Here is a 15,655-nt window from a genome sequence, read left to right as displayed (position 1 = left end):
AAGGAATGGGAAAAAATAAGAAAAGTGAAAGAAAGTAGAAAAGTGAACTGGGGCCAGATTGAAAGGGACTGTAAAGATTTAAGGGGTTTTATTTTATTCTGGAGGCAATATTAAGACCAGGCAATTCATCTAGTTTGGGGCCTCAGCCTTTGTCTCACAGCTTTTATATTTACTTGATCACTGTCTGTACTGTCTATAATAGGTAGGCACCTCTAATCACGCATCTTCACTTCACCTCTTCTTACTACTTGGTGCTGTATATTTCCCAATTCTGAACTTCCAGGTCTTCTGTAATCCTTTCTATTCCATACTGCACTTGATAAATTGTCCTCAGAGAACTGGGATAGATGTGGAACTCAGTTGTGTGTTTCCTTTGTCTTAAGGATTTTCATCTTGTACTGCCTGGAAATAGTTACTGTATATATATATATGCATATATGTGTATATATATATATGTATATGTATATACATACATACATATATATATATATATTTTTTTTTAATCAGAAAGAGTGTGAGCACAAGCAGGGGAGCAGCAGGCAGAGGGAGAAGCAGGCTCCCCACTGAGCAAGGAGCCCGATGCTGGACTTGATGCCAGGACCTTAGGATCATGACCTGAGCCAAAGGCAGCCACTTAATAGGCTGAGCCACCCAAGTATCCCACTGTGTATGTTTTGTCCTGTTTTATAGTTGTTTATGGTGGGAAGGCAAGTCTAGTACCAGTCATTCTGTCAAGGAAGCAGAAGTCTCTTACTCCTTTGGGACATATGCCATTTGTCTGTTTTCTCATTGATATCACTCTCCAGGTTATTTATGCTCATTTATAGATGACTTTGTTTTATGGTTTATAGCCTTCCTCTCCATTTTAAATCCTGTCACCATTCTAGGTGACTTCAGTGCTTGTGTGAGTAACTCACCAAATAGTCTGTCGTGAGGTGATTCCTCTTTAGCCTCCCACTTGGGTCAACATATGATGGCCCTTGTTAATCACCAGAAAGAGCTCTACCTCTGAAATCTTAGAAAGCAGGTATCCTACTTGCTGACCATCTGCTTCTTTCATTCAGTCAGTCACACTGTACCTGCTCCTTGACTTCTCAGCCTCCTGACTCCTTTGCTTTCTATTTCTTCTCTTCTGTTGTCACTTACCTATGCAGTTTAGAGTTGGTCTAGCTTAGAATCCACAGTCCTTCACTTCAGCTACTCTGCTGCCAGTATCCTTAACTCCTTTCTGTTGCACTAACCTGACAAAATTGAAATCTTGGATCAGTGATGCTGCTTGGTTTTTCAGTGTTTATATCTTGGTTACTGAATGCTATTAGAGAAAATCCCAAACCTGTAAATTTAACTTCCTAGCAGTTCCTCAGAATAGCCTTCTCATTGCGTGTGCCCAGTGGCTCTTTCAGAACTTGCCCAGTCTGCTGGAACTTCTGATCTTGTCCCTTTTGCCTTTCTCTTTCAGCATCTCCCATTTCACGTAAAGGACATCATATTGCTTTTCAATCTCATTACTGATTCTACAGCTTAAGTGCATTCTCATCCATGTATTTTTTCTCTCTGGTATTTGGGAAGAGATATCTCCGGCTCTTATAACTATTTCTCCTTTTAGGCTTTGAAACCCAGCTACTGCCAACTTCTCTAGGACATTATTAACTCAACTTAGCTCTTCTCTCCTGTGTCTTTTTCTCTTATCTCCTTCTATGCTGTCAATATTTAAATATGAATATGTTTTACTAAACATTTTTGGTCATTATCTCCCTCCAGCCACCACCCTAGCCTGTTTTTCCTTTAAAAAGAGAATTATCCATATTACCAATTTTCTTCTTTTAGTGGGGGAGGGGCAGAGAGAGGGGAAGAGAATCTCAGGCAGACTCCCTGCTGAGTGCGAAAGCCTGACACGGGGCTGGATTTCGTGACCCAGTGACCATGACGTGAGCCGAAACCAAGAGTCAGATGCTTAACTGACTGAGCCACCTAGGCATCCCCCAATTTCACTTTTTTATTTTCAGTTCACTCTTCATCAATCCACTGCATTCCATTGGCATTCTACTAAAACTGCTTTTGCCACTTCATCAGTGCCTTTTTTTTGTTGCTAAAACTTCTCATTCTCTCACTTAAATTTAAAAATAATTTGATCATGTTAACTACTTCATCCTTGTTGAATTTTTTTTTTTACCTTGACAGCTTTATGACTTGATTCTTTTTCTTTGTAATTTTATTTATTTATTTGAGATAGAGAGCCAGTGTGCACATGGTGGGATGGGGGTTTCGCATGGGCAGAGGGAGAGGGGGAAGCCAACTCTCCACTGAGCAGGGAGTCTGATGCGGGGCTTTATCCCGAAACCCTGGGATCATGACCTGAGCTGAAGGCAGACGTTTAACCATCTAAGTCACCCAGGCACCCCGCCCCTATGACTTGATTCTTGTTTTTTTGGTCTCCCTACCCCCCAGCTCTTCTAATTACTAGATTTCTCTTGCTCTGCTTATTTCCTAAATGTCTCTCTTTTTTGTCATTCTACAGCTCCTCCCTGATCAATTCATTTATTCCCATGATTTCAATGATCTTTATGTGATAATCCCCAATTTTTTTTTCCTTACCTCATATTCTCTGCAGAGATTTAAACTACCCAATATTTAACTGCTCATGAAATTTTTCTACTTGCTCTGTTGTTTTTATTAAGATTTATTTATTTTAGAAAGAGAAAGAGTGAGTGTGAGAATGGGCAGAAGGAGAGGGAGGGAGAGAGTCTCAGCAGACACTGAGTGAAGATCCTCGGCTCAATCCCAGGACCCTGACCATGACCTGAGCTGAAATCAGGAGTCAGATGCTGAACCAACTGACCTACCCAGGTGCCCCCGCTGCATGCCATGTTTTAAGATACTTGAAATTTAGCATGTCCAAAGAGAAGTGATTTTTTACCTATCCCTTCTGCTCACATTAATCACAACTGAGTCCTCTTAATTCTTCCTCCTAAATGTTTTCAAGACTATCAGCTTTTTTATCTCTAAGTCTCTTCTCTATATAAGCTATCTTTGACTCCTGTAGATTTTTTTCAGCTTTCTAATTAGCCTGCATGTTTCCAGTTTAGGCTATTCTCCATATTGTGGCCCAAGTTGTCCTTTGATTATAAAGTCTAGCAATACATCTCTCCTTAAAACTTCTAAAATTCCTAAAATCTTAAAAATTATTCATTGCCGGGGCGCCTGGGTGGCTCAGTGGTTAAAGCCTCTGCCTTCGGCTCAGGTCATGATCCCAGGGTCCTGGGATCGAGCCCCGCATCGGGCTCTCTGCTCAGCATGGAGCCTGCTTCCTCCTCTCTCTCTCTGCTTCTCTGCCTACTTGTGATCTCTGTTTGTCAAAATAAATAAATAAAATCTTAAAAAAAATTATTCATTGCCTTCAGGGTATTACTCAAGACTTTAAGTGGTAGATGACAGAAACTAAACTCATACTGTATTGGCAAAGAGTGGAATCATTGGAAGGTTATTTAAGTGTAGAAGGAACAGGAGTGTAGCTAGGCCTCAGAGACTGGTAGAACCTGAATTTAAAATACAACCGATAAGTTCTTCACTTCCTTTTTTCTCTTTCTGTGGACTGGCTTCATTATCTTCTCACTACATAGTGATTTGTGAATGGAAGAACTAGCACCAAAGTTTGTGCTTTATATAGTTACCAGTTAATAAACATAATGTGGTAATTGGAATTTGAACTGTGTTGTTGGGGGACTGGTGTTTTATAAAATCATGGTAATGGAAATTTATGCTTATCAGGACTGTGCAATATGAGGACTGCCTGTATTGAGACATGTTAACATGACTTATTTTATGACACCATATTATCTGGCTTCTGCCTGTGTTTTTTTTTTTTTTTTTTTTTTTTTTTTTAAAGCTTCATCTTAAAGCCAGTTCTTCCTTCAAGCTGTGCTCAGATCTTAGTTTGTGTAGTTTTCCCAAGTTTGAATTCCTCTGCCTCTTCCCTAGTCCCTCATTTCTCTACCCCGTTCTCTTCTGTTGGATTTCTCCTACTTACTCTTTTAAGTTTTTCTATAGAGTTGCTTTCTTTGAAAAAAGATTTTTTTTCCTTTTAAATTTGGGTTGTATATTCTGCCTGAGGTATTCCCTTATCATGTATTGCTTTCTCTGTCTTAATATAGTACACATGCTCACACTGTATTGTACTCATTTACTTACCTATCAGACAATGTTTTCCATGCATATAGAGATCATGGCAGTGCTGTTCCTGACTGTATCCCTAGCCTGTTACTGGGTGGCACAAAATAATGGGCACTTAGTATTAATTTTTTTTATTTAATGAAAGGTAATCAGAATTTTGATGAATACTACCATATCACTGGAAGGTATTTGGAGCACTGTAGTATAGCTAGTCAAACATAACAACCTAGGTACCAAATTATAAAATATTGAGAATTTATACTTTCTTACGCTTTAAGTGAAATGTACATTTGATAGCATGCATTCTGTGATCCTTATAATTAAATAAATACATCACAGGCATCATGATTAAAGATCTGTCTTCAGTCTGATATGGTAGGTGCTTAATAAATACTTGTCAAATCAATGAGGGGACAACTTAAGTTTTATACTTTTTTTGGTTATAGTAATTATTTTCATTTATTTCTAAGGTATCTTCATGTTTTAATGATCTTCTGGTCATTTGTTGCTGGAGTTGTTACATTCTATTGCTCTTTGGGACCGGATTCTCTCTTACCAAATATATTCTTCACAATAAAATACAAACCCAAGGTAAAATTTATGTGTTCTTATTTTTAAGAGTAGTATGTATTACCTATGCTGTTTGATATTATTACTGAAAGCATGTTAAAGCAATGATTTAAAAAAAAATCCATCTGGTATTATTTAATAATGGAAGACATCAGAACATACTTAGAAATGAAATTTATATATGTGTATATTTTTAAGGTATACAGCTCTACAACGAGCTATAAAAAGAAAATACAAACTTCTCAGAAAGTTGGAATCCATAATTATAGAGTGTCCTCTAACTTCATATTAACTATGAGGACAGTAAATTAAAACATGTTCCCAAAGTTGGTTATACAATAGAATCACCTGGGGAATCTTAAAAAAAAAAAAAAAAAGGATTCCTAGGCGCTCTCTTAAGATTTTGATAGACTAGTTCTTGGTTAGGGCCTTGTAATCAGTACTTGTTAAGAGCTTTCTAGGTGATTCTGAGACACAGACACAGGGAACTCTGAATTAACTTATCCCATGCTGTTAATTTCCTAAATGTCTTCAAGAGACAAATAATCAGATAGTTTGCTTAACCAAAATAATTTGTATATTTAAAATTTCATTAGGGTGGTATTGTATTGAATCTGTGTCTCGTAGGCAGAGTCACTAGTGTGTAAATATCTTGAAGTCTTGCTTAATAATTCTTTGAGTTGATACAGTCCCTCTTTTTAGGTTTGTTGGTACTTCTATTCAGAAAAAGCACAGAGGAAAGTGGTGCCACATATTTGGTCAGAAACATGACTAGTTGTCACATATCTTTCCTTTCATTGAAGTTAACATTTTGGGGAAATAGAAAATAGTTTTTTCTTATATCTCTGAAGTAGAATATCATTTCCAAATATAGATTGAATTTTTTTTAAATAAGTGAGCATAAAAACTGACCTTAATTATATGCTTAGAAATTTGACTTAAGTATTGGATTTTATCAGTTATTTTTTTCCTCTCTTATTTGGCAGTTTAGTTTAGCCTGTAGTAGTTATTACAAAGAATGGTTTCAGTGTTATGGCAGACTAATAATAATTAAAAAAATATTTTTCAATTTATACATTAATAAACTTTCGAAGTTGATTCTCTTTAGTAAAGATTATATGTAAACTAAGACAAATCTCTCCCCTTCCTCATTTCCCTTTTTTAGCAGTTAGGACTTCAAGAATTATTTCCTCAAGGTCGTAGCTGTGCTGTTTGTGGTAAAGTGAAATGTAAACGACATAGGTAAGTGAAACATTTTTTATTTGTTGATCCTTCCAATTACATTTTGGATTTTAGGCAATTTAATTGTATGATTTTCTTTAGGCCTTCCTTACTACTTGAAAACTACCAGCCGTGGCTAGATCTGAAAATTTCTTCTAAGGTTGATGCATCTCTCTCAGAGGTAATTAATTTAATAACACTGCCAAATATGCCCAAGCAGAATATATTAAATACTAATGGAAATTTAATTGTGGAACATCTTAATATATGCCACCTAATGAATTCTTAACTAGGTAGTTGATTATTATGAAATATGCGACTCAGGTGATAAAATAGAAGTTTTTGGATCCTGTGTCTAATTTAAATGGACATTTTAGCCAAAGACAACACTGTTTTACCTAGATATTGCTTAATTCTTATAACAGTAGTCATCTTTATGGTAGGGTAATACCTCAGTTAGAGCAAGTATGTCCTACTAAATTACCCCAGTTTTGGCACTTGCTGAAGGGTAGAGCAGAGAATGGGAGACCTTTCACTGTTTCCTTGTAGTGTAGGAATAGAAAGCATTCACCCTTATCTTTGTTACAGTGACATTTTATATATACTTTTTTGGTAACATGTATTTTGTTATTTCTTTTAGAAACTTGTTTTCCCCATTGATCTAAGAAAGGAGTTAAGTCCTTGAAGGCAGTAAATGGGGTCTGAGTTCTTCCCAGCACCAAGTATAGTGCCAGATATGTTGTTAGTAGTTGATAAACATATATTGAATTAAATTGAATGCTAATTAATTGAAGAATAGCATTAGGCATCTGAATCCTGCTTCATTATCTTTTTTTCCTAATTTGTATCCTTTAGCTAAAAGCATGTTGCATAAATGCCAAAACTCTTGGCTTTTTTTTTTTTTTTTTTAAAGATTTTATTATTTGACAGATCACAAGTAGGCAGAGAGACAGGCGGGGGTGGGGAGCAGGCTTCCCGCTGGCAGAAAGCCTGATGCGGGGCTCGATCCCAGGACCCCGAGATCATGACCTGAGCAGAAGGCAGAGTCAACCCACTGAGCCACCCAGGTGCCCCTTGGCACTTCTTTTTTTTCTAATTTCTTCTTTTTTCTTTTTCATTTTCAACTTCAGGATTCCTTGATTTAAGACTTTGCTATCTAATATGGTAGCCCCTAGCTGCTGTGGCTGTTCATAAACACTTGGAAATGTATCACAAATTGAGTTGTGGTTTTGAGGATTTAGTAAGAAAAAAAAGAATGTAAAATATCCTATAATACATTTTATTGATGACATGTTGAAATAATATTCTGGATATATTGAATTAAAATATATCATAAAATTAATTTTACCTGTTTTCTTAATACTTTTTAAAAATGTAGCTACTAGAAAATAAAAGATTACATATGTGGCTCACATTACATTTCTGTTACAGAGTGCTGATAAGACCTCTAGCAAGAGTATTATTTGTGGGTCTTTGACACTTCATTCATTTCTTTTTTAAAAATTTTATTTATTTACTTATTTTTGAAAAAGATTTTATTTATATATTTGACAGATAGTGATCACAAGTAGGCAGAGGCAGGCAGAGAGAGAGAGGGAGAGAGAGGAGGAAGCAGGCTCCCTGCTGAGCAGTGAGCCCAATGTGGGGCTTGATCCCAGGACCCTGGGATCATGACCCGAGCCGAAGGCAGAGGCTTTAACCCACTGAGCCACCCAGGCGCCTCACTTCATTCATTTCGAACGAAAGAAAGAAAGAGAGAACGAACGAACTTATATGAAGCTCTTGGCCTACTGCCTGGCACATACTGGTTTTCAGTAAATACTAGCTCCAACATTTAAAAACATGTTTTGAGATCTTACTATAAGCAGGAACTGGACTAGGCCCCAGGAATAAAAGGAGAAATAAGATATGGTTCCTTTTTTCTAGGAACTTGAGTCTAGGAGGGGAGATAGACATATAAACAGTTGAATACAATGTAATGTGAATACTGGCAATAGTGGAAGAAATGTACACTGTATATTATTAATACAGAGGAAGAAATGCCTAACTATTGAGAGGGGCAGTCAGAAAATATGACTAGAAGTTTGCCAGACTGGTAGTGTGAGAAAGGGTATATTAGGGTTTGGGAAGAGCTTTTGAAAAGAAGGGGAGGCTTTGAATAAGGTGTTCAGTAAGATGAAGGGCAAAATGTGAGAAAGGATGTGGGCATTGAAGACACTGTGTAGCTAATATTTATTGGTTACTTGCTGAATATTGGGCACTGTACTAATTAAGTTATTTCTTGAAATCATACAGCCTATAAAGTAGGTGCCCAAACTGGGCTTTAGAGGGTTTTAATTTTCTCAAGTTCATCCCTGGCTGGTAGTAGAACTTACTCTAAAACCTGGGTCTGGCTTAGTTCTTAGACAGTTTTTATATAGCTCTTTAGAAATCTGATCATTGAAAGATTAAAGGGCCTTGCTGAAGGAGTTTAATTGATCATAGAAGTCACTGACTTTTGAAGTGTGTAACTGTAGTTTTCAGATGTGACTCAGAGGATACAATGAGAAGTGAAAAGGAAGTAAATGGTCACAGCTGCTAGCAGGAAGCTTTCTCCCTCGCCTTCAAAATCAGTGCAGCTTCACTTTTCTTACTTTGCTATATTGTGGTTTGATAAATTGAGGATTTTATGCATGGGATTGAGGTGTTCAGATACATGTTTTAGATTACTTTGGCAGCTCTTGGAGGATGGATGGGAGCTAGCTTGGAAGGAAGGAGGGAGACTAGAAGCTCTTGCTACAATATAAGGTTGAGAAGATAAGGACTGAACAGTGGAGCTATAGAAAAGAGCTATGTAGGTTGTAAAATCAATAATATTTGGTGATTGGATGTGGGGGTTAAAGTAAGACCAAGTATTTAATAGCAGATTTTCTGGTGTCCTTTTTCTGTCATATCGCTGTTTCTATGTGTCTTACTTTCCCAACTAGTATCACTAAGTGCTTAGTTTTTCTTTCTTTTCTTTTCCTTTTTTTTTTTTTTTTTTTTTGTGCTTAGTTTTTTTAATACAAAATCAAATCTTGCCTTAATATTTAAAGAATCTACAACCTTCCTTGCTACTGCCAGGGAAGGAATATAAGCCTGCAGTCAGGTTAGATACCTTTGTTAGATACCCTCTCAACTGCTTTAGAAAGTTACTGCCCACTGTTGCAAGTCTTTTCAAAAATTAACGTAATACTGCACCCAGAGTTAAGAAATGGAAATTTTAACACCCAGATTTCTTTTGTTTTGTTACTTTTTCATTTATAACTTATATGCTGATTTTTAATTTACAGCTAAAATTTTCACAAACATATCTGTATAACCAACACCCAGATCAAGAAACAAAACATTATTAGTACCCCAGAAGTCCCCCTCATACTCCCTTTTAGTCACTTCAGAAGCAATCACTGATAGCTAATTTTGACCCCTTATGTAAGTCTGACCTACTTGTTTCTTCATTTTATTCTGGGAATACTGATTTGTAGAGAGAGTTAGGAATTCATAAGACTAACCTATTATTTTCCTTCTTTCCATAGAACTTTCAGTTCAGTGAAACTTCAGAGTCAGGAACAATTTAAGTTTGTTGTTGTTGTTGTTGTTTTTTTTAATTGTGGGAATGTTTAGAAATGTGTGTATGTCATTCTAATGGTATTGTTTCTTTTTATGGACTTTCATGGTTTTCAAAGTGTTTTCTCATATGTTCCGTTTGATCAGCACAATAACCATGTAAGGTTGACAGTATATGTCATATGAAAGTATGATACTAGATGTCAATATTTGGGATAATAAAATTGATTTTTGGTAGTATACATTACTTGGTCATATGGTTTATTTTCCTAGAATTAGTTAATTAATTTGATTTTTCTTTAAAAACTAATTTTTATGCAGGTTCTTGAATTAGTGTTGGAAAACTTTGTTTATCCATGGTACAGGTAAGTTCTCTCTGTAAGACCTTTTTTCTTTAGTGAATACGATTAAGTGTGCTGATGAAGTGTTACCAGTGTAGGCCTGGATTTCTCAGCTTTGACACTATTGACATTTTAGGCCAAGTAATTCTTTGTTGTGGGGGGCTGTCCTGTGCATTGTGGGATATTTAGCAGAACTGCTGGCCTTTTTGCATGAGATACTAGTAGCAGCCCCTCATCCTTTTACTTGTGACCACCAAAAATATCTTCAGAGATTGCCATATGTTACCTGGGAGGCATGATTGGCCCTAGTAAGAACCATAGATGTACGTAATCAACTAACAGTTTAGTGATAGCAAAGAAGGAAAAACCTTGGCTGCTTTTTGAAAGAAAATTAGCTTAGAGAATTCCTCATCACTCCTAAATGGAGTGACCTGATTTTTATTTTATTTTATTTTCTATTCTTAAGTGATTTGGGAAGCACTTCATGGTTCTTTGTTGTTTTTTTTTTTTTGTTTTTTTTTGTTTGTTTGTTTTGTTTTTTCTTTTTTAAAGATTTCATTCATTTATTTGAGAGAGAGAGCAGAGAGCACAAGTGGGGAATGGGAGGAGAGGGACAAAGGAATACAGAGAGGCAGACTTCTCACTGAGTAGGGAGCCCAGTGTGAGGCCTCGATCCCAGGACCTTGAGATCCATGACCCAAGCTGAAGGCAGGTGCCCAGGGGGCTGAGGCACCCAGGTGCCCCGATTTAATAGTTTATATGCACTTTTTACATTTGAAATAATTGTACATTTAGAGGAAAAGTTTATATTCAAATGTTTCATTAAATTGAAAGATAATTTTAATAGAATTTTCCTAAAATATTAATGATTTTTCCAAAGTAACTTGTTTTTAGTATCTGCTATGGACATACAAGTGCCCTGTGCCTTGCAGGATATAGAAAATAGTTTAGATCTGAAAAATAAATCTAATTTGAGAATCAGAAATTTACAATATATATTTAATAAATAAATGTTGTCTTAAAAAAGTATCATGTATTTAGTTACATAATTGAACACTTACACCTGTATGACCTATGGATGTAATATTTAAAGGCATCTATCCTAATTTTATATATTTTGAATTTTCTCATTAAAAAATGCTAGTAAGCAAGATGCTCTATAGTATTAAACTTAATATCCAGTTTATTATATTTTCCTGAAAAGCTATGAAAATTAATATTTTTATGTTGGATTTAATCTTAAATATAGGGCATTTGCCATTTAAGTAAAGCTGTTAGTAAGTCTTTTTGTAAAATGAATCCTCTTATGAAGACTCCCCCCACCCCTACACCATGTCCTGACTCTTCATAAGAGCTGGCTGTATTTCTAAATGATAAGGTATGTATTTTCTCCTCAGTGTAGTTAATGATGCTGAAATAGTCACTTCCCTGGGGTTAATAGTGGGAGGCTTGATTAATACAATTATCTTTGTTATTCTGCCAAGGGACTTAATAGCACCATCTTCAAGTTCAGGATAATACCATTATATATACCTTTCTTGCTTGCTTTGAGTAGGGAAGTGTCCTAATTCTTTCAGGGACCTCATGGCTTCAGGAAAATGAAAAGTAGTTCCTCAGATAAAGGTTGTCAAAATTTCTGTTTAAAAATGTTTGTATTTCAGTTAATTTTCTTTCTCAAATAGAACACATTTTTTTTTACCTTTTAGAATTAGTTTATATTATTAACTATAAATATTTTAAACTAATTAAAAATTTTGTATTAATTCTGTTACTCCTCCAAAATTATTGTTTTATTTCTTATAAATTACTTTGCGAATGCTTAGAAAATGTTTGGAGTATTGTAAAAATACGACTTTGTATATGTAGTTGTCTACAGGGAAATATATACTACAATTTAGTTAATAATGATTATGTCTTGGTACTAGAATTATGGGAGATGTCTGTTTTTTCTTTGTACATTTTTATTTTTTCTGTAATGTAACATATTATTTGTTAAAAAAGCAAAGAAAACATAAATGAAAAAAAAGAGGAAGTTCTAAACTTTCCTTGGTTTCTAGGAGGAGTAGACTGTGTATTTCTCTGAGCTTTAAAATGCTTGCTTTTCTCCTTAATTGAAGGGATGTAACAGATGATGAGTCCTTTGTTGATGAACTGAGAATTACATTACGGTTTTTTGCATCTGTCTTAATTCGAAGGATTCACAAGGTAAATATTTATAATGAGAAATTTGGGAATTGGAGGTTTTATTATTACTAGAGATTTTTAAAAATCTTAGTTTTACTTTATCCTGTGCGGTTTATATTTTTTCTTCACTTTTAATTTTTTTAGATTAAAAGATGAATGGGTCACTTTTTTTTTTTTTAATTTTATTTTTTATAAACATATATTTTTTTTCCCCAGGGGTACAGGTCTGTGAATCGCCAGGTTTACACACTTCTCTGCACTCATCATAGCACATACCCTCCCCAATGTCCATAATAACTCCACCCCCCCAACCCCCCTCCCCCCATCAACCCTCAGTTTGTTTTGTGAGATTAAGAGTCACTTATGGTTTGTCTCCCTCCCAATCCCATCTTGCTTCATTTACTCTTCTCCTACCCCCTTAACCACCCATGTTGCATCTCCTCTCCCTCATATCAGGGAGATCATATGATAGTTGTCTTTCTCCGATTGACTTATTTCGCTAAGCATGATACCCTCTAGTTCCATCCACGTCGTCGCAAATGGCAAGATTTCATTTCTTTTGATGGCTGCATAGTATTCCATTGTGTATATATACCACATCTTCTTTATCCTGAATGGGTCACTTTTGATTCATTGATAAATTTTACTTTCTTTAATGCTTAGATAGCTTGGCTTGTGGTAATTAGAAATAAAAAGACAGCTATAGGAAAAAAAGTCATGTTCCTGTTAGATGAATTTAATGAGTAAATGGCGATGATTATGATCTACTTTTTAAAAAGAAATTTAAGCCATATTATGTTTATGTTTGGGTCTTTGCATATATATAGTCACAGTATGTTGGCTGTAGATACACATGCTTGTATATTGCCTTGTCAGTTTGATAGAATTGGTATATATCTGTAATTAGTAAATAAAGATAAATCTTGCTAAATGTTTCTATACTTTTTTGAGAAATTAACAATATAGTCAACCACTATAGAAAAGATAGGGAAAAAATATGAATAAGCAGTTCACAAAAGTATAAAAATAGAAAATTGACCAATAAATACTGAAAATATATTGTCTACTCCAACTAAACATCGTTTTTTGATGAGATGCTACTCTCTTGCCTGTCGGATTCGGAACAATAAAGAGTGGTAATGTCTATTAATGGTGATTGTGGGGAAACAGGCAAAGCAAGTACAAATCCAAATTGGTGTAATTCTTACACTGGAAGGCAGTTTGATAATGTCTATACTGCCAAATTTAATTTTGTTTTTGTTAATATGTTTTAAAGAAATAATCAGAGATGTATATAAAAATGTATGCTCAAAGAGTCATTGTGGTATAATTTATAATAAGGAAAGCTGAAAAGAAAGCTGATGTCTAATGATAAGATTGTCCATTAAAATATAGTACATGCCAATTATAGAATTCTGTGCAGCCATGAAAAATCATTTTATAGAATAGTACTTATTTACATGAGAAATTATTTTCTTATATAATCAAGTGGAAGAGGTTGGAAAAGAATATATGTGCTATTTTTCCACATTGAAAACAAAGATCACATATTAAAGCTTATTAATATGTATATTAAGGACACATAACCTTATCACTTGTAACTTACTATTATGGTGGGTTGATGCTGATTTTTGGTTCTTTCTGGGCATTTCTTTCTCTTCACCTTTTTTTTTTGTATGAGTGTTTTACTATTTTGCAAATAGAATAAAGTGGATAAAATTAATCATATTGTTTAATAAAAGTCTAAGGCAGCTGTATAGACTTTAAAATTGGAATAAAAGATTCGGTAAAAAAATATCAATTGGTTGATGATAAGCCATTTAAATTACAACTTAGAGGAAGTCAAATAAAATTGATCAAAAAGCTGACTCATTACAATAAAGTTATCTATAGGTATTACTTAGTAGAATAGCTCTGCTCTGTTAGGCTTTGTGATAGCCTAGTGATTTTAAAATCAAAGTACTTCATACTTGGATTGCATTATATGTATTTTTTCGTAGCAGCTTTACTGAGGTCTGCTTTGTATACCAGACAGTTCACCTATTTAAAATGTATGATTCAGTGATTTTTAGCATATTCCTGGATTTACACAATCATTACCACAATTTTATAACATTTTTATCACTCAGAAAGAGACCTCATACCCTTTAGCCATAAATCCTTATTCTCTCATGCTCTTAGATCTAGTCACTAGCCCATCCACTCTCTGTCTCTATAGATTTATTTATTCTGGACATTTCATATAAATGGAATCATGTAATATGTGGCCTGTTCTCATTGGTTATTTTTGACTTGGCGTAATGTTTCCAAAGTTCATCCATGTTATGTTGTAGCATGTGTTAGTACTTCTTTCTTTTTTTATGTCTGAATAATAGTCCATTGTGTGGATATGCCACATTTTGTTTATTTATCCATCAGTTGATAGACATTTGGATTATTTCCACTTTTTGGCTGTTACGGATAATCCTGCCATAGCATTTGTGTGCAAGTGTTTTGATGGCTATAGGGATATGTGTTTTCACTTTTCTTGGGTATATACCTAGGAGTATAATTGTTGAATCAAATGGTAACTCTGTTTAAGTTTTTGATTAAGTGCCAGACTCTTCCAAAGTGGCTGCCATTTTACATTCCCACCAGTAGTATTTGAGGATTCTGATTTCTCTATATCCTTGCCAGAACTAGCTATCATCTCATTTTCTTATTATAACCACACCTAATGGGTATGAAGTGGTATCATTGTGGCTTTGATTTGCATTTCCCTGATGACTTATGACATTGAACATCTTTTCATTTGCTTATTGGCCATTTGTATTTTTTTTTTTTTTTTGAGTAATGTCTATTCAAATTATTTGCCTATTTTTTCACTGGGTTGTCTATGTATTATTGAATTGTAAGAGTTCATACATATGATTTGCAAATATTTTCTTCTGTTTTCTGGATGGTTAAGCTTTCTATCCTTTCTTTTCATTTTATCTGCATCACTGTCCCAGCAGATAAGTGGGTCATTATCATACCCATTTTATAGGAAGTACCTTTGTCAAAGTGTTAGAAGTAGTAGTTGATGGGCCAACAGTTGTGCCCGGTCATCTTGCTCTTAGTACAGTGTTCTGTCCCTGATAGCGTTGCCTAAATAATGTAAATTGGCAGTTTGGGGATAATGAAAACAAAGTACATGTTTTTTTTTTTTTTAAGTTTAGTGGTGAGCCCATTATTTTACCATTTTGATTCTGACCTGAGGTCTCTAAAATGGATCTTAAAAAAGGAAAATTTTCGTGAGTATTCTCCAAGATTTTATAAAATGTTTGAAAATGAAAACATCCTATTTATTTGATAAATATTACAGCAACCTATAGTCACTGAGGATGAGAAGCCAGAGAGAAATGAAGAGTAATATTATTTTGCAACAAATTATATTATCAACAAAAATATTCCCTCTTACTGAATATGTGTGATCTTATATAGCTAGAAGATATCTGTAAACTGCTCTGGGTTTTACTGGTAAATCACTAAAAATTGGGGGTTTATGATCCATCACACTTATTAGATTTATAAGCCTGTGATTCCCTACCACTTGCTTAATATGG

The 15,655-nt window shown here is 34.8% G+C and overlaps 1 protein-coding gene across 6 annotated transcripts in view; it reads left to right on the top strand.

Moving 5' to 3' along the window:
• Positions 1-15,655, top strand: part of SNX14 (sorting nexin 14) — an 80,621-nt gene that overhangs the window by 13,295 nt on the left and 51,671 nt on the right. For 4 of the 6 annotated variants that reach the window (XM_032858054.1, XM_032858055.1, XM_032858052.1 and 1 more), the window contains exons 2-6: positions 4,641-4,761; positions 5,906-5,982; positions 6,064-6,142; positions 9,868-9,911; positions 12,005-12,092. In XM_032858054.1, the coding sequence (XP_032713945.1) occupies positions 4,641-4,761; positions 5,906-5,982; positions 6,064-6,142; positions 9,868-9,911; positions 12,005-12,092 (409 nt within the window). The remainder of the gene's footprint in view (positions 1-4,640; positions 4,762-5,905; positions 5,983-6,063; positions 6,143-9,867; positions 9,912-12,004; positions 12,093-15,655) is intronic. The other 2 variants (XM_032858056.1, XM_032858053.1) reach the window with 1 other exon arrangement.

This window comes from Lontra canadensis, unplaced genomic scaffold (genome assembly GCF_010015895.1).
Source record: "Lontra canadensis isolate GAN:19392208 unplaced genomic scaffold, GSC_riverotter_1.0 scaffold14, whole genome shotgun sequence".
Classification (NCBI taxonomy): Eukaryota; Metazoa; Chordata; class Mammalia; order Carnivora; family Mustelidae; genus Lontra; species Lontra canadensis.
Note: the sequence above shows the minus strand (reverse complement) of the source record. Positions and strands in the feature narration are given on the sequence as shown.